General features: G+C 36.7%; 2 protein-coding genes across 2 annotated transcripts; both read left to right on the top strand.

The window, feature by feature from the left end:
• The first annotated feature begins 1,905 nt into the window (after positions 1–1,905).
• On the top strand, positions 1,906–9,652 carry LOC103717571 (polyamine oxidase 5-like). The gene is made up of 10 exons (XM_008806015.4): positions 1,906–2,247; positions 3,589–3,704; positions 3,898–3,986; positions 4,082–4,195; positions 4,627–4,714; positions 4,809–4,894; positions 4,969–5,071; positions 7,448–7,545; positions 8,646–9,075; positions 9,171–9,652. Exons 1-10 carry the CDS (start codon positions 2,202–2,204, stop codon positions 9,480–9,482), a joined length of 1,482 nt encoding a protein of 493 aa, XP_008804237.1. The 5' UTR covers positions 1,906–2,201; the 3' UTR covers positions 9,483–9,652.
• Positions 9,653–13,339: 3,687 nt separating this feature from the next.
• LOC103717581 (probable adenylate kinase 6, chloroplastic) lies at positions 13,340–23,050 on the top strand. The gene is made up of 4 exons (XM_008806028.4): positions 13,340–13,845; positions 16,104–16,244; positions 19,764–20,036; positions 22,638–23,050. The coding sequence occupies exons 1-4, from the start codon at positions 13,534–13,536 to the stop codon at positions 22,779–22,781; spliced, it is 870 nt and encodes a 289-aa protein (XP_008804250.3). The 5' UTR covers positions 13,340–13,533; the 3' UTR covers positions 22,782–23,050.
• Positions 23,051–23,754: the final 704 nt, after the last annotated feature.

The raw sequence follows: 23,754 nt of genomic DNA, 5'->3' as shown, positions 1-23,754 counted from the left end.
TTAGGCCATGACCAACCTCGTAGCATTATGAAAAGAAGACCCCTCATATATTTTTGTGATTAAATTTATCCCCATTAGCTCTCACAATTGCTTTGGTGTCAGAAATGAGTCAAAATCTCGCAATCAATCTCCACTGTCTTCTCTCCTGCCCTATAATCCTATTCTTAATACGGATGCCCTGATTCGAGCGTAAAAAGACAAGAATATCCTTCGACGATAAGTTTAAGTACGCCGACTCCCACGTAAGCTACGGTGAAGAAACCCACCAGGAAAGGGGCAAAGGGCATGACCAGAATTTCCAAATTCCCAAATTACCCTTAGCGTGGTCAAGGCCAGAATTCCAGCCGTCCGTCTAGGAGAAGAAAATGCGGAATTCGGTAAAAATACGATCATCAACGGCGCCGATTATAAAATATAAATAAAAGCAAATATCAAATTCTAATTTGTATATCTATTCAAAAACAAGTCAAAAAATATGGCACCATAAGCCGTGTGTTAAGCTCGGTAAATTATTGGGGCAACAAAATAAAAGCAAAAAAAGTGCATCTTAATTCGACACCGGACAATGCCTTGATCTCCATTTGAATTTTAAGCTTAAAATAGCTCCAGCTACTGCTTGTTCCACTCCCAAGCAAAGAAAAAATCGAACATGGTGGATGGTTCTGGAATTAGCTCTACAAAATTGGATCGAGTCTGAACAAAAAATTAAGCCTGACGATTTGACCGGATCGGGCCTGGGCATAGCCATTGTGCCTAACTTCTGCAATAGAATCCGACCGAGCTTGGCCCGACCCGAGGTTTGATCAGCTCTAGTTCAAAAATAAAAATAATATAAAGTAATATGGCACAAAATATAATAAAATAGAAAAAAATAATATATTTTTTATTAATATATATATGGATGTGAAAATGAGTATGAAAGATTTTCTCAAACAAGGAAACAATTATCAAAGAAACAAACTCATAAATAGAATATAAGTGATCGAATAGCTTTTGCATTTGTTTTGTTACAATCAAATGATTCATCCAATGTGGATAAGGCTATAAAAATATAGTTCAAGAATATATGGTCGGGTGGTAATTAAGACATGGCTAACAATCTGAATATGAAAGCCAAGAAATAAAAAAGTATTCTCATAAAAATTTTTCAACCATTAATTTTTTTATTTTATATATTATTTTTTTTATAAAGCAAAACTCTCTACTCTACCAACTCTCAAATATTAAAAAATTAATTATTCCTACACTATTGTACTATTTTTCAACCCTTAAGAGTTATAAAAAGTAAAGATATTTTTTGCCTTAGAAAAAATGGGTAGGTTGATAACCTTCCATAACAGAGAGTAGATTATCAATCTCCTATATATATATATATATATATACACACACTAGAGAGAGAGTATTAATTAGGAGTTGATAGGATGAGTTAATGTGTGATTGTAAAAAGACATAAAATATTCTTAAGAGTTGGAAAAAATAAGAGTATTTTTTGTCGACGGAAAATGAATAGATTGATAACCTACCATCATATAGAGAAGACTATCAATCCCCTCTATATATATATATATATATATATATATATATATATTAGATGCTTTCTTTTCTATTCCGAATCTTATCTGTTTGAAAGATGCTACAACTAGCTTCATGACTGATTTTTTTTTTTTCTCGTTTTTTTAGGGACATTTTCCGTTTCCCCTTGCCTCAAAAGTGGCAGGAACGGAAGTTTCGGCGAATGATTCGTCCAATGGTAGAATCGGAACCATAAATTTTTAAATAATTCAGAAATATTCGTGAGAAGCCGATCCAGGGGACGAAAGGGAGGGGCATATTCGTCCACCACGAAGGAAACACCCGTCTCGCTCCTTCCAACCTCTCCTCTATATAAATCCCCCGGCCTCCCTTCCCTTCTTCCACTGCACGGCGAGAACGGAGGCAAAAAAAGAGAGGGAACCCCTGCTCGATAGATCTCTGGATCGATCTATCGTTCTTTCTTTCTATCGTTGCCGGTTTGCCGATCCCTCGAGGGTATGAGCTGGTTCGATAAGCTCCGTCGCTTGTCGGATGCGAGCCGATTTATGGACGGCCTCATGATCTTTGTCCTCCATCTCTCGATTCCTATACGTTCGAATCTTTCCTTAAATCCCATACAATCTTAATCGGCGTTCGGGAGATTCGTATCGCCTTCTTTGATTTCCAGGATGGAGCCCAAGACCCTCTCAGGCCGCGACAATTTCGCCATCAGCGGTAATCATCCACCTTTCCGAAGAAATCTTTGTTAACGCAATGGATGCGGAATTTGATGGTTATTTGGTTGGTTGGGTGATGGAATTTGATTGGTTTTTTTCTCGTTTGTTGGTAGCGTTATTTTGTTTGATGCTCTCTGTCATTATTCTCATAAATATAATAAGCGATTTGGAGATTAGGTTTTTGTTGGGTATATGATTGACATGGTTTTTTGGATTTGATTTTTAGATCGTTATAAGGCAATATTGGATTTTTTTTTAAAAAAAAATTAATATAAGAAGCAAAGTTTTAGTTTTTTTTATTTTCTTTTGTTTTTTATAATGTGCTTTTTTTTTATGGTTTTGGGTGTTTTGCTGATATCTTACGATTCTTTCTGTGGCCAATAGTGCTCCATTGGGTTTAAAATTTATGCATTGTTGTACGTGACGCTGATTCTATTCTCGAACAGTTTTAGAGTAGGTTGTTTCTTTTGTAAATATGAAATGGTTCTCTGAAAAATGCAGTAAGATTTCATGTCAAGAATTGACCAATGCATGTTTATTTTGGTTTGTTTTTCCAAGCCCCTAGTAAGGGGATTCTATAATGAGGAAGAACAGAGTCAAAGAAGGCAAATTGGCAATAGAAGTAAGGGGGAATAGATGTTTTTGTTGGAGTAAATTGGTACTTGGCAAATATTTTTCAATTCAAGTAATCAAAAAGCAAATGCACTATTTGAAATACAATATATTGAACCAAGGCAATTGTTTAAGATTTTATTTTGTATGGAACCACATTATCCCACTCTTTTATTTGCTCGATTCAAAAGAGAGAATGATATAAAAATTAAACATAGGGAATTTGCTTTTGTTGGCAATGAATCTCTATTTATGTTTGCCTTGTCTAACGGGGAAAACTTTTTAAGATGGTTGCACATTGTCATAATCATTTGTGTATAGTTTTGTCTTTATCCTACCTCCATCCTAAAGGAACAATCTTAATTTCCTCTGGGTTGGATGGATTCATATGCTTTCCCAATGTTGCTAGACTTTGTACGGAATGTTTCTTGTCACTATATCGCGTTTCATCCTTGTAGAATTCACATTACCAAGAAATTAAAAGAAATACAATAACTCCTAAGCCCCCTTACACCAAGCATGTTTTCTCTTAAAAATTCACTTTCTTCTGTTTCCAGACAGGTAATTTAATTGAAGTAATACATGTATATTTGCCCAATGCGTCTTTTCTGACTTTCTAACTCAGTAACATCAATCCCAAACCAGTGATATTAGATCGCACAAACAGATTTGCACATGCAGACTCCCTCTGTTTAACTATATTGCTATTTTTTCATACCTGATTCAGGTATTTTTCTCTCACACATTGAGAGGCAACAATCTTCCCCACCTTCAGTCATTGTGATTGGTGGAGGCATTTCAGGGATCGCAGCTGCACGTGCATTGACTAATGCTTCATTTAAGGTAGTACATTTTCTTATATACTTATATATTAGGGATTCTTTTTTCATTTGTACTTGTTTCTTATGTTATTTTTTTCAGTGCTATTTAATGAGAATTAGAAAGTTAATTTTCAATGTTTCACATTTGACTTACAAACAGATAAGAATTGATGTATGATATACTTGTCGTGTAACTATTTTTTTGTTCCCTTCAGGTTATTTTGTTAGAGTCGCGTAATCGGCTTGGTGGCCGAGTGCATACTGACTATTCTTTTGGCTGTCCTGTTGACATGGGGGCATCATGGTGAGTCCTCATATTGCAGTTCATGTATTATTTCTATTTTCTTTCTTGAACCAAATGCAACGTAGCTTTGTCTTATGGACTTCTCTCTCATTCAGGCTGCATGGTGTTTGCAATGAAAATTCTCTGGCACCATTTATTCGTGGTCTAGGCCTAAGATTATACCGCACTAGTGGTGACAACTCAGTGTTGTATGACCATGATTTGGAGAGGTATTATTTCTTGCTTTGAAGCAGTTCAAAATTTTCTTATAAATGATTGTGAGGTTCTATTGTAACCATTCACACTCATGGCTATACTAGGGGTTGTAATATGTACTAAACTTGTGTTGAAATCTGAGATGAGCCTGAACAAATTTGAGCCCTCCAAGCTTGATTCAGGCTCATGTTGCTAACTAATCTAGTTTCAAGACTGCATGTGGCTTATAAGCACCAAAAACTGAATTTTGTTTAGCATATGACAAGTTAAGCTAGCTTTGTGTGTTACAAAGTGGATTTTCACTGTAACTTGATTTCTTTATCAAAAATGGGTGTTGGTGTTTTTCACTGTAATTTGATTTTATTTGGTTATGTTTCTGCACAACTAGTTACTAAAATTGTTCTTTACCTGTGAAATACTGATACATGTTCATGGTTCATGTAAGCTACGCACTCTTTGATATGAATGGTCACCAAGTCCCTCAACAGCTGGTAATTACAGTTGGAGAAAAGTTTGAGAGAATTCTCAAAGAGGTTTGATTCTTCACTTACTTTTTTTTTGCCTCTCATTTATTAATTGGTTTTGCTGTAGCAAAAAATTGAAGGTTTACCTTTTTGAGTATCTCAGACAGCGAAGATAAGGGACGAACATGCTGAGGACATGTCCTTGCTCCAAGCTATTTCTATTGTTTTGGACAGAAATCCAGATCTTAGGTATGGATAAACATATACATATAATTGTAATGTGTTTTTGATTTGCCATGAACTGTATTTTCTTTGTTTTGTAGGCAAGAGGGGCTAGCACATGAAGTGTTGCAATGGTATATATGCAGAATGGAGGCATGGTTTGCTGCAGATGTGGATGCTATATCTTTGAAAAGCTGGGATCAGGTAAATCCATGCCTAAGTTATTATTGCTACAATATTGGTTCCTCTCTCTGTAACATGATTAAAAAGATTTTGGAAGCTTTCTTTCCACATCACGGCGTGTCCCTTGAAAAGATACGTCTACATATATATACACAAGTATCTAAAAAGATGGATTTTATTCCAGATGACTTGTTAATCCAATTTGTTATCTTAATTGGATCCAGGAAATAAGATCCTGAACCTCTCGGGTTCAAACATGGATAGCTCACATGTTGAATCCTTAGTCTTTTTTCATATGAATGCCATATACAATAATGGACACATTTTATGCTTGTTATTACCTTCTATTTGAAATTTTGTGCTGATTCATGGAATGGGCCCTAGATGGGGAATTTGATGCTTCTGGATTGGGTGTCTTTGAAAGAGAAGCTAGGTTTTTGAGGAGGGTACCTTTTCATCTCCCAATTGAGTCAAAATAGAATTATCACCCAGTTAAACATGTGATTAAACAAAATGTGGGTGTTTACCTGATAAAGCACATTTCTGTTCTCTTTTTAAGAGGGGACTGGTAAGCCTTGGAGGATCTTTTGGTATAACTATAGGTAGGTCTGAGATGAAAAATACTAACTGTAAGATTTATTTCCTGGTGCATGTTGGATATACTGTACTGTGACAGTAAGGTATCCCTCTGGTGTGGTACAGTACACGGCTCACTATTGCTGTGGCAGCATTATTAGGTCTACCATGTGTCTGTATGGTATTGTACTGTACCGGTAAGGTATTGTTCCCCATACTAGTACTCCGTTCCTTGATCCTAATTTTATGTTTGTACTAACAAGGCAGGTGTGAGTAGGTTACACCATGGTGGTTGGTGGTAGGGAAGATCTGCCACCATGGTCGTGGACGGGCAAATCTTGTCTATTCACTAGTAAGGATGGGTATTAGGGCATATTAGATATGCACCGTACAGGGGCTTTGAGGTTTTTGCTGGTCAATAGTGGGCGTGGACCAAGTTTGTTTTGGTCTATCTTAACTTTCTGCTTAAGGCTAATCTTGTTTGTCTTGGCTTCTTAGGCCAATGATGAAGGATAGTTTGATATATAAAATTCAAGTTTGTCTGATCTCCTCAGTAAAGCTATTGATGATATTTCTAGTGGAAACCTTGCCTAGTTAATTATAATTTTCCTGTTAAGGAAATTTTAAGTTTCTTTATTGAAAACAAAGTTGAGAGTTCTACGGCCTTGAGAAGCCTGTGCAATGATGTTTGTTATTGGTTTTGACCACAGCATTGTCAATTTTGAATAACAATTTCAAGTGAATAACAAAGTTTTTAAGCATACAGGAATGTCTTTAAAAATAATCTACTTTCACAAAGCAAAATTAAAAATCCATAATTATTCTCTTCACTTAAATATAACTAGGAAATCATATTCTTATTATGGATGTGAACTTTATTGATGACATAGTAAAAGATCTGGTATACAATATATGGCGAACATTGATGCATGGGATTATGTTTCATTTTGTCTCTGGCTTATAGTATCTTAAAGGTGGAATTAGTTTCTATTGAACATTGTGAACTTCTGTCTTTGTAATAGTGACTTTTCGAAGTCTAGGTGATTTCAGAGTGTTGCCCAGTGAGCTTAATTGTAACCAGCAGGGCTTCTGTACTTGCTGATAGGCCCTATTGGCTTCTCTTGTTAATACTAAAACCTTAAGCCTTATAGGCCTTTTGTTTCATGTATACATCCCATGTTTTGGCCCTGCCTTTAAATACTGATCAATATAGCTACTTCACTGAACATATGGAATTTGAGAATATCATATAACAATAATCGGAAATTTTGAAAAGCAAGCAGGATGGATTGCTTAGAATAGGTACGAAGGCTTTATGCATGCTGTTTCCTTTTTGAGTGAAGACCAGGCAGTTTGTAACAAAAAAAATTAGCAATTTCTTAGGTTTCAAAAGATATGTACTAACTAATATATCAAGTAAACCGTAAAAGCAAGATGGGTTCTGAAACTGTTATTTTTAGATTGAATGTTGGATGCTGTCAAAAGGTCGCTACAAACTTTAGTTTACTTGCCTTTTTTGGGGCAAAAAAGGTTCATGGCAGATGATAAGCTCTTGCTTGCCTTACAAAAATGTGTTTCTTTTATAGTTTTCCATCCCTTTTTTGAGGCTATCAGCTTCACACAAAAGCAAAAGTTCTTTGTCTGTTTTTGGTTGTCTTTTCCATTTAGTATAACAAAGAAACAATTTTGTATTATCATGTGAAGATCATAATGCTGATGTCCTCTATACATTATTTTATCATTGTTGTGTCAAGAAAGTTTAGTAGGATGCAAAAAATTATTTACAGTATGTCGTAAGTTGCTGCTTTCTTTTATATACAGGAGCATGTTCTTTCTGGTGGCCATGGACTTATGGTGCAAGGATACTATCCTGTTATCAAGGCTCTTGCAAAAGATCTGGATATCAAACTGAACCACAGGTGTGTTTTCATCTTATTAATAGGAATGCTATTAACCAAGCAGTGAGCAGAAATTCTAATCACTAGCATATCAAATTTAGTATGACCTTTCTAGTATGTTATGAAGCCTGTTGCTTTTTGCCGGCAGCATGTATGCTAGTCTTCTTAGTTGCTATTTCCGATAGTCTTGTGCATGAACCATGTTTGTTATCTCTAGTCTTATAACAAAAGTTATTGCCAAAATATTTGAACTGTATATGTCCTGCAGTAGTTCAGGACCTATATTGCAGAAAAAATTAGTTGAAGTCTGTTGCATTACTGCCACTTTTAGCTAAGAACTCGTACGAACATTTTTGTGAAGTTCAAATTTTCAGATTTTTAAGCAGGTCAGCATATGCTTTAGATTTCTTAAGATCCTTTTTATCCTTTTTCTCATGGCTATGTTACATTTTTAGTTGTTATGTTTATGACCCACGCTGGCCTGTATATGTGCTGTGCAATGCTTATTAAATTGCCTTTTTTTCCAATTACGACCGTTTCTGCCTGATTGCATTCTATGATTTTTTTTTCTTTTTGATACCACCACCTAATCATCAAGCCTTTGCCGGAGCTATTGGAGGTTGGCCTCGTGAACCCTCATTTTGTCGTTGATTCCTGTTTTATGGTCTTGCATGCTTTTTCATCCCATTCTATATTGATACCTGTGTCACCATCCGGAAGAATGCAATAACTAACATTCATAGATGTTGTCATGCTTGCACATGATATTCATTTTATTTTTGTTCATTTTGCAATTGCTGCTGTGTGACTTTACTTTTTGAAATCTGCTGTTATGATGTGGATGTGTAAAACTCATGCTTATTAAAAGAAAATACTTGTGTGCTGGCTGAGACAATTGTTTCAAAGGCTAATTGAATATTGAAACATGATAGCACCATCATTAGAAGGTTCTTTCTTGCCTCATAATACTCAACGACGGTTAGGAGAGAGGTCTGGAAAGATCCATGTTTACAGTTATGTATCTTGGCAACCATAAGAACTAGTCTGGCACGAATTACTGAAACTTGGTTTTCCAGAATCTATATCCTGTTTACTTACTCTTCTCTAATGATGGTAATCAGGGTGAAAAAAATTGTCCAGCGCTGTAATAAAGTAATGGTCACCATTGAGGATGGCACAAATTTTGTAGCTGATGCGGCTATTATCACTGTTCCTCTCGGGGTTCTTAAAGCAAATATGATCAAATTTGAGCCTAAGCTCCCAGAGTGGAAAGTCTCGGCTATCTCTGATCTTGGTGTTGGCAATGAGAACAAGATAGCTCTTCGGTTTAGTACTGTTTTTTGGCCTAATGTAGAAGTTCTAGGAATGGTCGCTCAAACATCTTATGCCTGTGGCTACTTTCTCAATCTCCACAAGGCAACAGGACATCCTATTCTTGTGTACATGGCTGCTGGAAGGGGGGCTTATGATATTGAGAAACTATCTGACGAAGAAGCTGTTAAATTTGTGATGCTACAACTTCAGAAAATGCTACCAGATGCCACAGAGCCGGTAAGATTCTATCACCTGTATCTACTTGTATTTGTTGTCAACTCCAGTGGTGATTTGAGCTTCAGAATAATCTTTCTAATTATAATCTTTTACAGGTTCAATATTTAGTTTCTCGGTGGGGCACCGACCCAGATTCCCTTGGGTCCTATTCTTGCGACTTGGTTGAGAAGCCAGCCGACTTATATGAGAGATTTCGTGCTCCTGTGGATAATTTATATTTTGCTGGAGAAGCAGCAAGTGCTGATCATTCTGGGTCCGTCCATGGAGCTTACACATCAGGTATCATAGCTGCAGAGGACTGCCGAAGGCATCTATTACTGCTGCATGGTATCTCAGATCTCTTCCAGGTTGTATTAAGGGAGGAAATGACTGAAGCCATGTTCCCCCTCCAAATATCTAGGATATAGTTGCTTATTTTGCTGGATCAATAACAAAGAACAGTAGACTATCTGGAAACCAATGGAAGTATAGTTTTTTTTGGACGTCTTGCTAATAGTGGATTCATTATCAGTAAGCTTGTTAGATCTGGTTCCTGTTGATAATAGTCTTATACTATTTTTGGGACTTCTTAATGCTACCTGGACCTTGCCTTTCTTACCCTGCATCTTCCCCCCATCCCCACCTCCTTCCTCACATTAAAAAAAAGAAAAGAAAAATTCTGTAGCCTCTTTTTCCTGCAATTCTTTTTGTATCTTTGCTGTTTTTTGGTGCGTTCTAACATAATTTTGCCAATGTTTTATGAAGTGCCATTTCAAAAACGTCACAAATACTTTGCGGGTCATGTGCAAATTTCAGGATCAGAGAATTCTGAATTTTACTGATTTTTTTTGTGTCTGATTTAATCTGTGACTTATATTCCTTTTAAGGTTCTTTTTTAATTTGTGTTGTGGGAGAATTTTCATAAATTCTTCCCTGTTTCTTCAATTTCAGAAAGGATGTCCGCCTGTGAAATAACATAACAAAACAATTTCAAGAGCTGTTCCACATGACGACTTTTAAATTTCTTCTTGGCTTATATGCATACGGTGATTGGTGGAAATCTCGCAGTTGGCTTCTCATTGTCTCGTTCTTTGGAAATTAAGGAGGGATGGTTTCTCTCAAGCAGGCAAGACTTGGATATTCCTTGCCGCCTCCTGCTTGTCATGACTTTCCTGAGCACTTTTGCTAATTTGTTTTCCTCATTTTCCAACCGATTTTTTTGCTGAAATCCTTCCTCAGCTGACTGATCTTTATGAGTACTCCGCTATATGAACATCTGGGAGGGACATGGCCCTTTGTTTGATTATTAGTTCTTTTTATAACAGGTTTCTCTGCTTTGAGTTCGACACCTATGTACTGATGATTAGGTTAGTTGTCCCTCGTGCGTACTGGCTAATGTCTGTGGATCAGGACCAGAAGTTGGAATATCGCTTGATGGTCCATTGTAGAGGGCAGCCATTGATTATGGCAAATGCTGAAATTGATTCTGATCTAGTCTAACATGTTCATATGACAATGTTTTCATAACTTGAGCTTAAGCAAGCCAACCATGCAACCAAGATTGGGATGATTTTATCCTCCTAAAAACAATTACCTGCTGCTTTTTAGCTTCAAATTGAGGACTTCAAACATCTCACATGGTGGGACTCTTCACCATCAGGTTCTTAACTATTTTAGCTAGGATTAGCAAGTAGGTCTGTGACTAGAGGTTTGGGCAAAGTTGTAGTTAACTTTCTAAGGACTCATTTGGTTCACGAGAAAAGAAGGAAAGTGTGGTTAATAGGAAAATGAAGAAAGATCTCTTGTTTGGCTGGAGTTTTCAAAGGAGAGAAATGTGAAAATAGCATTTTCATTGAAATAAAATTTCCATGGGAAAAAAAACACATAAGAGACATGAAAAAGCTACTTTTCTACTAGTTAGAAATTGGAATCTCTTTTTTTTCAACAATACCCTTAAGGTCTTTTCTTTTATTAAGGATATAATAAATATTTTATGCATCTTTTTCAAAAAATAGATGCTCAACTAAATATAAGCCATTCTGAAATATAGCACTCATTCATAGTCAACCAAACGTGCCAAAATTATTTTTTCAGACATCATATTCTAAGGAGAAAAAATATTTCAATGAGGAAAAGAATTTTCTGTAAACCAAACGAGTCCTAAGTTCTAATAGTTGCTTAGAGAGTTTTCTGGAAGTCCAAAGAGATACGACAGTAGAATAAATGGCTGAGAAGGTGCTCTGAACCAGAGCGGTATGAGTTGATGAAAACCGGATTGTTCAAGGTTTGCGGCTGTGATATGTGAATTTATCTTGGGTGGAGCTACGTGAAATCCAGTTAAGTTTTTCCTTTCCATTTCTTTTTTTTGGTGCGAGATCGAGTTGAGTTTACCAAGAGTTGTGCTCACAGTTGGGTTTTCCAAGTGCCGTATCTTTTGGTCCACTTTCTTGTAAGTTGCAATATGACTTGACAAAAAGAAAAAGAAGGGGAAAAATAGGGCGCGGTTTCACTTGTCAACAGAATCTATGAAGAATTTTTTGCATGCCTACGAGATGAGATTATAGTGCCAAAGATTACTGGAAGCACTATGTTACATAATTTTGCTATAACGTCTATCATTAATGGGAAATTAACGAAGCCTTTTATCCAAAATCTCCTGAATAGAGCCCCTTCAATTCAAATGAAAAAGGATGAACTTTTCTTGCACTCCTTAGATGACTAGTAGGTGATTGAAGGCCCTTGTAAATTAATGTTCAACGGAATATTGTTGAAAGTGACTCACTCACCTGGGTCTCTTCAATAATTTTTAATTTCTATAAGACGCATATATGTAACTTCTTCTTCTTTTTAGAAGTATGCATGTAAGTAACTTCAAAACTTAGTTATATCACAAAGAAAGAGAAGTAGCTAGATGTCACATATGGCAGCTAAAGCAAGCGATCCAATATATCTAGAGATCCAACTTGAATCAAATTATTCAACCTCTGTTTTTAATCTTGCCAATGGAAAGGTTCTAAAACAGTCCAGGTTCAGATTGCTAACTTAATTAATTATAGTTTATCAGACTATTTGGTGGATATTTTCACTGGCTTCAAGTATAAATCAATAATTTTCTGTCCTAAATAAATATTAATAAGAAAAAAATATTTATTGCATCAACTGCTCCAATCATGTAATGGATATTACATGGCCTATGACAGCTGATTTTGTTAGCTTTGTGCATGAGTACTGAAGCATTTTGATTTGCAAATAGATCTTTTGCAACCAAACAATACTTTAGAAGGACCATAATATGCTCCTCCAATTTTTATTTCTTTTTTTTGAATAATTTATTAATACTCCTTAATACTTTAGAAGGATATCTATCTATCTATCTATCTATCTATCTGCAAACTGCAAACATCAAAAATACTTTAAATGATCTCAAGATGTCCACGTAGCTAGGCCGATCTCGACATGCATGTAATTTGGTGCATGTCATTTTCTCGAGTCTGCTGACTAGCACTAACCATAACCAAAAGCAAGTAACATCTCCCAATGCGTCAAAGCTAGATCTAACTCCATGCGCGTCACGTTGTGATTGCGACTTCTCCTTTCATGGACATGTAGGTTCATGAACCAAGCAATTCTTTCGGTTGCAAATCAACCACTCTGCTTGCAATGGTGGAAACCGAACATTATTTTAAAATCTACCTTTGCGAGTTTGTTTATCAAGTATGATTAGTGAGACTTGTTATATAATAAACGCGGAGTTTAAAAGCATGGTCACAGACCCAGTTCTTACACAAGCTAGCTGTCTATCCAAAGGACCAAAGGCAAGAAAATTCTTTTAGAAGAAGAAGAAGAAGAAGAAGAAGAAGAAAGAATAAGATGCGTAAACACTAGCTGTCTGCCAATAGGACTAAAGCAGCAATAAAACTGAACTTCATTTTTTTTCCCAAAGAAAGGAGAAAGAAGATGCATCAAATTTCATGATTACATTGATTCACTTGTTCTAAATATTGGAAAGCAGCTAGAAAAACATAGACTAGAATAATGTTTCAACAGTCACTTCGACATGTACCATCATCAAATCATTTGATCATCCAATTTTAGTTATGCACTCAAACTAGCTGAAAACTTAGCTGCTCAGATGCAGATGAGCATTCTCATCAGCATATAGTTTTTTATTTATTTAAAAAGAAAGTAATTAATGTACCTTTTTGTCCAGAGGGCTTCACTTTTTATTAATTAGCAAAAAGCCATTGACATTACTTTTATTCCGTTACGCAATTACCCACACGTGACCTACCATATTCTTTCTTCCCTTCTCTCTCCCTCGCCACTTGTTCTTTCGCCACCGCCCTCTCCCCGGGATCACCGCTGCTTCCCAACGTTCTTCTTAACCAAAACCACTTCCCAATTCCCATCCCCCGCCCTCCAAAGCCTTCCACCCAAAACCAATTAAAAATCCGAGCTTTACGTCCCTCCTCCTCCGCGATGCCGGCCCTGAACCGCCTCCTGAGAGCCGGCGCTGCCGCCCGTCCGCTGGCCGCGGCGGCGAGGGGGTGGCTCTCGTCCCTGGTCTCCTCGGAAGCGGACGCCCGCGTCCCGGCGAGCCTTGCCCGCCAGGGGCTGCCGGCAAGGAGGGATCCCGGGAGCCGGAGCGTGCAGTGGGTGTTTCTCGGCTGCCCCGGCGTCGGGAAGGGCACCTATGCCAGCCGCCTCTCCCAGCTCGTCGGCGTCCCCCACATCGCCACCGGCGATCTCGTCCGCGAGGAGCTCGCCTCCTCCAGCCCCCTCGCCCAACAGGTAGTTTCCTTTCTTTTTGCTGATCTAATGATGGGGACTCGCTGGCAGATTGTAATCTTTGCTAAAGATTGCTTCTTTATGTTGTTTTTGTGTTGTTCTTGTTTTTTGTGTAAGGAGATTTCAAAGGTGCTTATAGGAAGCTTTTGTTTCTGTTGTTACGCCTTCGATTTGATTGCGCTTGGGTGGGTGGGGGGGGGGGGGGGGGGGGGGGGGGGGGGGGGGGTGGATTAGTTTCTGAATAAGTTTATGATGGATTGGAGAGGGTTGTTTGGATTCTATTATATTGGAATGATTTACTAGATTATATGAAAGGACAGTCTGATATGCATAATTTCAGTGTTAGGGTCGTTCTAATTGGGCAGAAGAGTAAAGAAATTATGCATTAGAGAAGTTATTAATTGAATGTTAAATCATCAACCGAGAAAACTGTATTTATAAACATAGTGGAAAAATATTATGCTTTCCCTTTTCCTGAGTGGATTATTGTATTGTTTACTAAACCCTAGACCATCAAATTCCCTTCCAGTATGGTGATTGCTTCAGAGGGACTGTTAATTTGTTGTAAATCTTTGCTCGACCTTGCTCAAAACTAGGAAAGGCAGAATTATTATGTGAATGACATGTATATGATGCTGCCTTTTGTTTGTCTTCCTTGTCATTTAATTCTCTTCAGTACCTATGTATCTTAGTTGAGATCTTCAGAAAATCATCAGATACATTGCTCAAACAGCCACGATCTCATTTATACACAGAACTACCAGAGGATATAGGATAATGAAAAAACCTCATCACCCCATAAGATGAACTTGTTTACGGAAAGAAGAACAATAGAAAGCTAAGAAGACTTCCTTTTTTATTTGCCAAATATGAAAACATACTCTATTAAACATATGATCAAGTAGGAGAAATTAGTGGTTCACCTAAAAGATGGAACATTTAACTGGAAAGTGGTTACCCTTGAATTCAAAGAGTCACTTTATGTGACTCATCATTAATGTAACCGGCATGTTTCATAGATGTTTAGAGTCTTACACTTCCTTAGGTATAATAACATCTCATTTACCATGAAATTTTAATATATGTGATTCATATATAGAACTTTGAGATAAAATTACAAGTTGAGGTGGCACCAGGACATGAAGTTCATGCCATGACTGATGGGGAAAACCAATGATTTGTGTCATAACTGAATAAAGAAATATCTAGACTTAGCTGATGCTTATATCCTCAAAGTTTTTTTTTATGAGAATTGATAAAATTTAGGTGACAATAGACCCTCAAAAATTAGGACTTGTTAAGATCATTGGTTGATGCCTAAGATTTATCAAGTGACACCGGACAATGTTGCTTTTAGTGAAATGATAACTTCTAGAGAATTGCTTCTAAAAGTGAAGGACTCTATGATGAAGGATCATGCTCCCAAATGGCAAGCCAAGACTAAACGCCAGAAAAGTATCTTGGTATATGCAAGTTCTCTTTCACAAAATATTGAAGCCATGATTGGTCATGCAAGGGAACAAGATCCACAATCTCGGTATGGGGTACCATGTAAATACGTTACTGATTCGCTATGATACAATCAATGTGGTACGATATGCATCCCATATCAAGATTTTTTTCTCACTTTTTATCACGGTGTTGCCAAAAACTGGGTAGTATGGGTTGATACGGTACGATACATACCCATTTTGGGATGGTACTGGGCGATATGGGTCTATCCTGATCCGATTGATGTTTTCGTATCGATTCTGATACATTATTGTATGGTACATTCCAAATCGGGCAGTTTGGGGCAGTACGACAATGGTATAATGAAAAGTATAAAGATGTCTTGTTAGTTTCAAGAATTTGTAAAATTATTAAAACTTTATAATTCTTCTCTTTGAATTGCATTCTTAATATTTTTAGGTAGATTTAAGATCTAGTATCCAAAAAAGTACCTTGCAAACATGAAATAGTTTCATTTTTGCGAGTTGATAAATGTTAATCAAATTCTATAATTCAAGTTGTTAAGTCTTCTCATCTTGTTGCATCCTTTCTAGTAAGGAGTTATATATGTTAGTATTCAGGGGATCTTGAGGTGCTTGAGATTGTTTTCCAGACTAGACCATTGTCTTTTTCTTTCTCTTTTTTTTTTTGGAGGGGGGGGGAGGATCTCTTCATTTGTTCTACATTACCTTAAGTGTGAAGATGTTTTTTGTATTTCAAAATCTCATTGCTTTAAATTGATTCCATTGATTTTAGTGTTCATTTTGTAGCTTGCTGATATTGTGAATCAAGGCAAATTGGTGTCAGATGAGATCATCATAAATTTGTTGTCCAAACGTCTTGAAAGTGGAGCAGCTAAGGGTGAATCAGGATTCATTCTTGATGGTTTTCCACGAACAATAAGACAAGCGGTGAGCAATTGATATGCAAAGGAAACATAAGAAACCATATTAACTTTATATTTTATTTCTATTTATGCGTATTTGATTCTGAAGTAAGATGACATCAAAGCACCTGGTTTACTTTTTAGTTAATATTACTTTACCTTTAATAGTCATCCACAATCAAGTCTGGTCTAGCATGTTGCTGCTATCTAGTTATCTTATAAAGTCGCATCAAAATGTTTACTGTCTGTTTTGTTGCCCCTCATTGAACGTTATAAACATGAAACATCATACATCAATGCTGCTACAACTGTTGCAGCTAGTAATGTTTTAGTATGACATTCATGTTGGGAACTGGAAGTGAATCCAGTCAAGTAGTATACCTCAAGCTGGAAAGTAATGAAGAAGGAGATCTAGCTTTTCTTGGAGATGTTTTCTTGAAATTAGATAGATATTAACAATCCCACTTAGCTGACTGATTCCTTGAAAATGAATCTGCAATCTTGTCTCATCCATGTGGAGATGACTACAATGACCAAAGATGTGGTCCATGAAGCTCTGAGATTGTCCTCAACTATCTCTCAACACAATGTCAACCCTCACAATTGAAGGTGCATTTGTAGCCAGGGCATCTTGGGATGTAGGGGCTGAGCCAGAAATTTTATTGATGCAGGGCACTAGCTATGTTTCTTTATAAGAGAAAACAATATTAATGTCATTTTTCCTAATTTTTTCTTTATGAATTCAAAATGTCCAAGGATAATCTATTTAATACATACTTTTTTATAAATATTTATATAATTTTTAATAAATAATTTAAAATTATCCATAACTGATATGATATTGTTAAAATCAAGGTTTTAAGTTCTGGTAGGATGAGGACATCCCAGCCATCCCATCCTATTTCTGTTAGAAAATGGGACTAGAATGGGTTGGGACTCCGAAACCATGTGGGGAAAGAAGAAGAAAGAGGGAAGAAAGGAAGGAAGGAAAGATGAAGAAAAGGAAAAAGTGAAAGGAAAGAAGAAGATAAAGAAAAGAGAGAAGGGAAGGGAGAGGAAAAAAAAAAGAAAGGACGGAAAGAAGGGAGAGAGGAAAGAGAAAGAAGAAGAAAAATGAAAGAAAGAAAGGAAGGGATAAGAAAAAGAAGTAAGAAGAAAAATGAAAAAAGAAGGTAGAAAAAAGAAAGAAAGAAAGGAAAGAAAGAAGAAAAAGAAAAAAAAAAAAAAGAAATAAAGGAAAGAAGGGGAGAGAGATGAAGGGTACCTAATGGGACACTCTACCAGGACTTCCGCAAGGATAGGGCGGGATAATGGGGCATCCCGTTCCATGGAGAAACTGGGACACCCCGTCCCACAGGATTTAGAAACCTTGGTTAAAACATATTAGTTTACCTCAATTTGTATAAGTGTGCTCATTTTTATAAAAATTTTCAGACTTAAAATTCTGAATAACAAATGATTGCAAAGAAAAAGTAGGCTTTTTAATTCATATTTCAAAATCCATACCACTACATGTGACATGTGAAACTACTTTAAAAAATAAAAGCATAGAGTTTTGCATAAACATAAATAGCAAATACATAATAACAAAAATATATTTAAAGGACTATTTTTTGAGAGAGAAATTAACACTACAATTTTGAAATAAAGAGAAGAAGAATAAAAATCTGTACCTTGATTATCAATCACTGATATCTGAAGAGGCCATTCAATGGCATAATCAATATCCATAAACTAAAAGATGGGACTTGGTTCTATGTAGTAGAAATTAAAAAAGGAAATTGGAATTCTGGTTTCATTTCTGGTTTGATTTTTATGATCCATGATTCCATTATACATGAATCCTGTCTTCCAAAAACAAGACTGGGAGACAGGAGAGCCAAATTGGAACAGTGGAGTTACCCCCCCCAACCCACACACACACAGAGAGAGAGAGAGAGAGAGAGAGAGAGAGTTAATCTTGACCTACCCGTTCACAAGAGAGAAAGGGATGGTTTAGAAGTGGGCAGGAGTGGACTTACATGTTGGGAAGTGGCGGGTTTCAGCCAACCTCATCTGAAGTTTTTGTTTTCATCCAAAAACTAACGTGCACTGACAGCTGAGTGAATTTTCAACATATTGGTGATGGGCTCAGTGGGACACAACTGAGCGAACCCCATTAACTCACTCACTAATGTAGGAAATAGAGAGCCACACAAACGAGTCAATAGAGATGGATCTCATGACTGTTGTGGTGGGAGGTGACAAAGCTGATTCTATAGAGGGGCTTGCTATGTTTCTTGGAGGCAGGAGGAGCATGTGCCTTCTGCCTCCTCCCTTCCCCCTCCCATCCATGTTTGGACAAGAGACCCACTTTGAAACTTAGGATGCCAATAGTCATCAATAATAATGTTTAAGAGCACAAGGTTTGATGCTCTGGTCAAAACATTATGATGGTGTGACTCTGTACAAAGATAAAGATGAGAAACCAGGCAATAGTAAGGAAATCTAGAAAAGAAAACTGTTTTTTTTTGGGGGGGTGGGGGGAGGGGGAAGGCAGGGCAATACAAAATTTTGAATGGTTTAAGAAAGATAAATATGATGTGTATCTACAATCTAATGAGTTAGATGATCTGTGTCCTAGTTATGTTGCTACAGAAGTTCTGATTTCAGCTCTTTCCAGCAATGCCTAACAATTCTAGGCATGTAAAGCTACTAGCAATGCTATCTACCTGCACCTTGATGTCGCTTATGCATCTTAATGTAGCTCAAAATCTGTCCACTAACCAGATCAGTAGAAAGTTGCAAAAACTGAACCCCTAGTTATGGTCACTTTCACACAGTTCAGGAGACCTGATGTCTGGTGTAAACAATCAGACAAGCAAAATCTTTTCTTTCCTAATTTAACGATAGGTATATCAAGGCATTACAAACATCAACATCAAACTTAGCAATTTCAGAAATTAAGTTATGTTACAATTTAGAAAAGCAACGAAGAAACACTAGCATGAGGACCAGTTTCTGCCCCTTTTCTTTTCAAGTGATGAAGAAAGGATATGACAGCAAACTATTAAACCGTAATCCATTCCTCAACTTTGAAATATCTGAAACACTGGTAGAAGATAAAATGCCCCTTAAGAAGCATTCCTGGTTTAGACAATTCTCCATTGTTATGCCAAGTTTTCGATGGCCCAAGATAGTATTATAAATCCTTCATCGAATATTGACTTAGTGCTCAACTGGGGAGTTTTCTTTATAAATTTGGACAGGTAAGGTGAGGTCAAACTTACTGCAATTGGGAAATCCTTTGGACACTAAGTAATCGAATATATTCCACTTGAAACTTCCTAATGAATTGGATTAAGGTAATTTGCAGGAATGCTATCAGAATTAGAGGTCTGTACCATCTCTATCTCCTTCACTTTAACAGTTATATGGAACTCCACAGATAAAATATCGATGTCATATTGGTAATCCAAACGAATTTTGGTTTGCATATCTCCTCTTATTGATGCTTCCACACAAATTAAAAACCTTGTAAGCACATCTTTTTCTGATTTTTCAGGAAATACTGGAGGGAGTGACAGATATTGACCTGGTTGTGAACCTTAAGCTTAGAGAAGATGTACTGCTTGCAAAATGCCTTGGTAGAAGGATCTGCAGCCAGTGTGGTGGGAACTTCAATGTTGCCTCCATCGACATCAAGGGTGAGAATGGGAGACCTGGTATATTCATGGCCCCACTTCTACCTCCTGCACAGTGCATGACAAAGCTAGTTACTCGATCTGATGATACTGAAGAGGTGGTAAAAGAACGATTACGTATATACTATGAAATGGTAATGCACCCCTTTCTCTGATTTTTTTTAAGGATTATAAATTTAATTCCAAAGATAATTTAGTTGCATTGATGTCAATTTACATTAGATGACTCCATAAGTGTTTCATAGGAATTGCTCATTTTCCTAATGTTTCTATAGTTAATATTTATTGCCTGCTTCCAAGCACATAACCAACCCTTTCAGAAATAGCTGTAAATGTTGCTATATCTTCAAAGTCCTCAAATTGCTTGCATGCATGAAAAATCATTATTGGTAGGCACTTTCAGACTTTCAGCTGCCAAAAAATGATAGTTGAACTGATTATTATAAGACCACAGTTATTATACATGACAGATGTCTTATATGCCCAGTCAGCAAGCATTTACCGGAGCAAGCAAGGGGCACCATTTTCTTTGTGATGCTGGTGCCGGTGATTTTCCTTTTTCCTTTTCCTTTTTTCGGTTGGGTTGGTGGGTGGGGGTGGAGGCTTGCACTAAATATCCAAAATAGGTTTGATTTGACTTTGAAAATTCCAAGCTTTGTCATTATTTAGGCTTAGTTCATCAAAACTATGGTTAATTTGAGTGGATTAGCTTGATCAATTGACACATATATTGACTGGTGGCTAGAGAGATTGAACCACGAAAGCTTGTATCTCGCCTTTAATTTTAGATGACCTCTCTAGTAAACTCCTAAGTTCGCTTGTCATGACCATACCGGTCATATTGGTGATGAATGTGTCGTACAGAACTGTACAGTCAAGCTCTAACTTAAGGAAACTAAACGATGTGGATGAATACCAAGCATAACTAAGGTTCATTAAATTTAATAATTTAACCTTTTTTTCTACTTGTTTGTTTAGTTCTAAATTGAAAATTGTCTGTTTTAATTATTGAAACATCATTTGGAGTTAATTATACCTATACAAAATTTGAATTCATGTTATTGCTTGTAACAGCAATTAAAAAATATACTTCACCATGCTGATGGCTTTCTTTGGTGTTTCAATGAGGATGAGGAAGCTTTTAATTCTTGTCAAAATATTTTATGTGCCCATGCTGTCATGGAAAATATTTTTTTACTGTATTGAAATTCTCATTATAATTTTAAGCAAACTATAAGTTGGTACATTCTTTCTAATCTACACCTTTGTTTAAGGTCAATGTGCTATCCAGGTAAGAGTAAGGAGAGCAAATCACACCCACGTATATAAGACAATAAGAAGAATCCTATTATCCTTTTTAAAAATATTTTGGTTGGAAAACTAATAAATTATTATATAAACTTAAAGATGATATGGACCTATAGATCTGGTGGAATGCTGATTACGATAACACAAACTTCCATTGCTGAAATTTAACACTGATAATTTGTTCCCCTAACCCTACAATATTTAGCGCCATATGTATACACAAGATGCAAAATAATGCTACCCAATATCTTGTGCATACACAGTAGTTATTTGAGACCCCCCCACACACACGCGCGCGCATGCACACACCGAAAAAACAAAAGAAAAATAAGAGGGTTCTTCTGTTTCAGGAAGGTAGGGACGAGAGCAACAGTCAGATTGGGAGCAAGAAAGGAGAGTTGGAATGAGTGACTTTGTATAGCTTAGACTAAGAATAGTGAGGGAGCAGGAGCAGAGTGATATCATCGTTGTAAGGTATAAGCAAGTTAGGTGTGAAAAGTTACTAATCCCTGCTTCTTAGGTTTGTCTCTGTGCTGGTAAATTAACAGTGCTGCGCACAGTCAAGAAAAAGTAAAAGGTTATAATTAGTTTTCCAATTTCAACTGATTGGACCATGACATGGGCACCATGGTGGGTCACTGCTAATTGGGGCTTGTGCAGCAGAAGGATACTGATGAAGAATGGGGTCTGGAAGTAGTGCAAGGAACAATGGCAGTGCAAGGTTATATTAGGTGGGCATAGTGCAACTGGAGGCAGAGTAGATGGACTGAGGAGGTCACAGTAGCTGGAGTGACCATTGAGACGGGAGGCACACTATGATGAAAGAACAAGGAGGGGGCATGGTGGGATGAGATGCGGCCATTTCTATGTGAGGTAATAGAGGTGGACCAGGCAGCAAATGGGAGGTGGCACGGTGATAGGTTGTGAATGTGGAGACATTGCAGGAGGCTGGCAGTGGTAGTGGGAAGTGGAGTTGGGAGCATGGTGGTGATGAGTTGGTAATCGGTGGTTGGGTGGGGTGTTTATGGTGTGGAGGTGGGCATTGAGGTTTATAAGGGGTTCATGGTGTCAATGAGGACAGTGGAAGAGTAGGGGCTCAACAGAGAAATCAAATGGTGATGGGAGGTGAAGGAGAAGGAGATGTGATGGGAGGAGGACATGGAGAGAAAGGATATTTCTTTCTTTTACAGTTTTACCATTTATATTGTCGTTAATTACCAAAGCCTTGTATTTCTTACAGACCTGGATTCCCTTCCTTTTAAAATTCAATGATCCGAGTCATAAAAGAGAACGGTATCTATTGTTACTTTTGCAATATGTAACATATGCTGCCATGCACCGTAGCTTTTGCCATATAAATATATTAGCATTATAATGCTTTTGCCTGTATGCTTGTGTTTTAGAAAATATATGATTTGCTTCTGCAGAGCCAACCAGTGGAGGAGTTCTACCGCAGCCGAGGGAAGCTCTTAGAGTTTGATTTGCCAGGAGGAATCCCGGAGTCTTGGCCAAAGCTGTTGCAAGTTTTGAATCTTGAAGACCATGATGACAAGCAATCTGCAGCAGCATGATCATAAGTCAAAGGTCCAGGTGTCTTGTACGTGCTTGGTATTTTTCAGTAATTTTTTTGAACAAAATTTTAAACTCAGCCCCCCATTTATGAAGGCATCAATTGGCTTGTGCTTTATTTATTGAGGGAAAGGTGTAATATGGAAGTAATAGGATGGTTTGAGATTATGAGTGCTGAATTATTTTATTTTTTTTTCCTGATAGAACTAATTTGATGTATGTAGTAATTTTGATCTTACAGGAATTGAATTTATGCTGAGCAAGTTCCTAATTCTTCTGCTCTTATGTAGTTTTGCAAAGGAGGCATAGCAGCCTCTGGCATAAAGAATAGGAATGAAATCCACCATCTAGATTGTAGTGAGACCTTGATAACTAGGTAAGGTTTTAAAGCATAGTTATTAAAATTGCATGAAAATAACATGGCTAACGATCTAAATCACAGATCTGATCAAGTTTGTATTAAATATTAAAATTACAAGTATTTAAAAATAAAACATAAATACAAAAATACTGACAATTTCTACATTAAATACCATATGACTCTTTAATTGTAGCATAAAATAAAAATAATAATGAATTTTCTATTTTTTAAGAGTGTGTAAGAAAACTATGTATTGATATGAATGTATAAATTATGGATATTTTTAAATATTTTATCAATAAAATTTTAAAAATATCATGATGAGTAAAACAAATAAGAATATGGCATTCATTTTTTAATCAAAGAAAAAGATTAATTTTTATAAAAATAATTAATTATTAGACTATGAAACATAATATATATCAAATAAAAATACTTAATGATGTGAATAAGATTTGAATAAGATTAATAAACCACAACGCAATAGCAGAGGTGGCTGCTATCCTAGTGTCAAGTATTGCTTCGCACCAGTGGAAGATCCGTGGTTCGAAAAGGCTATTTATATGTACATTTTTTACCTTCTATTCAAATGCGGTTTTGAAAAATTCTTAAAA

The sequence above is a fragment of the Phoenix dactylifera genome, chromosome 17, assembly GCF_009389715.1.
Source record: "Phoenix dactylifera cultivar Barhee BC4 chromosome 17, palm_55x_up_171113_PBpolish2nd_filt_p, whole genome shotgun sequence".
In the NCBI taxonomy this organism is placed as follows: domain Eukaryota; kingdom Viridiplantae; phylum Streptophyta; class Magnoliopsida; order Arecales; family Arecaceae; genus Phoenix; species Phoenix dactylifera.
Note: the sequence above shows the minus strand (reverse complement) of the source record. Positions and strands in the feature narration are given on the sequence as shown.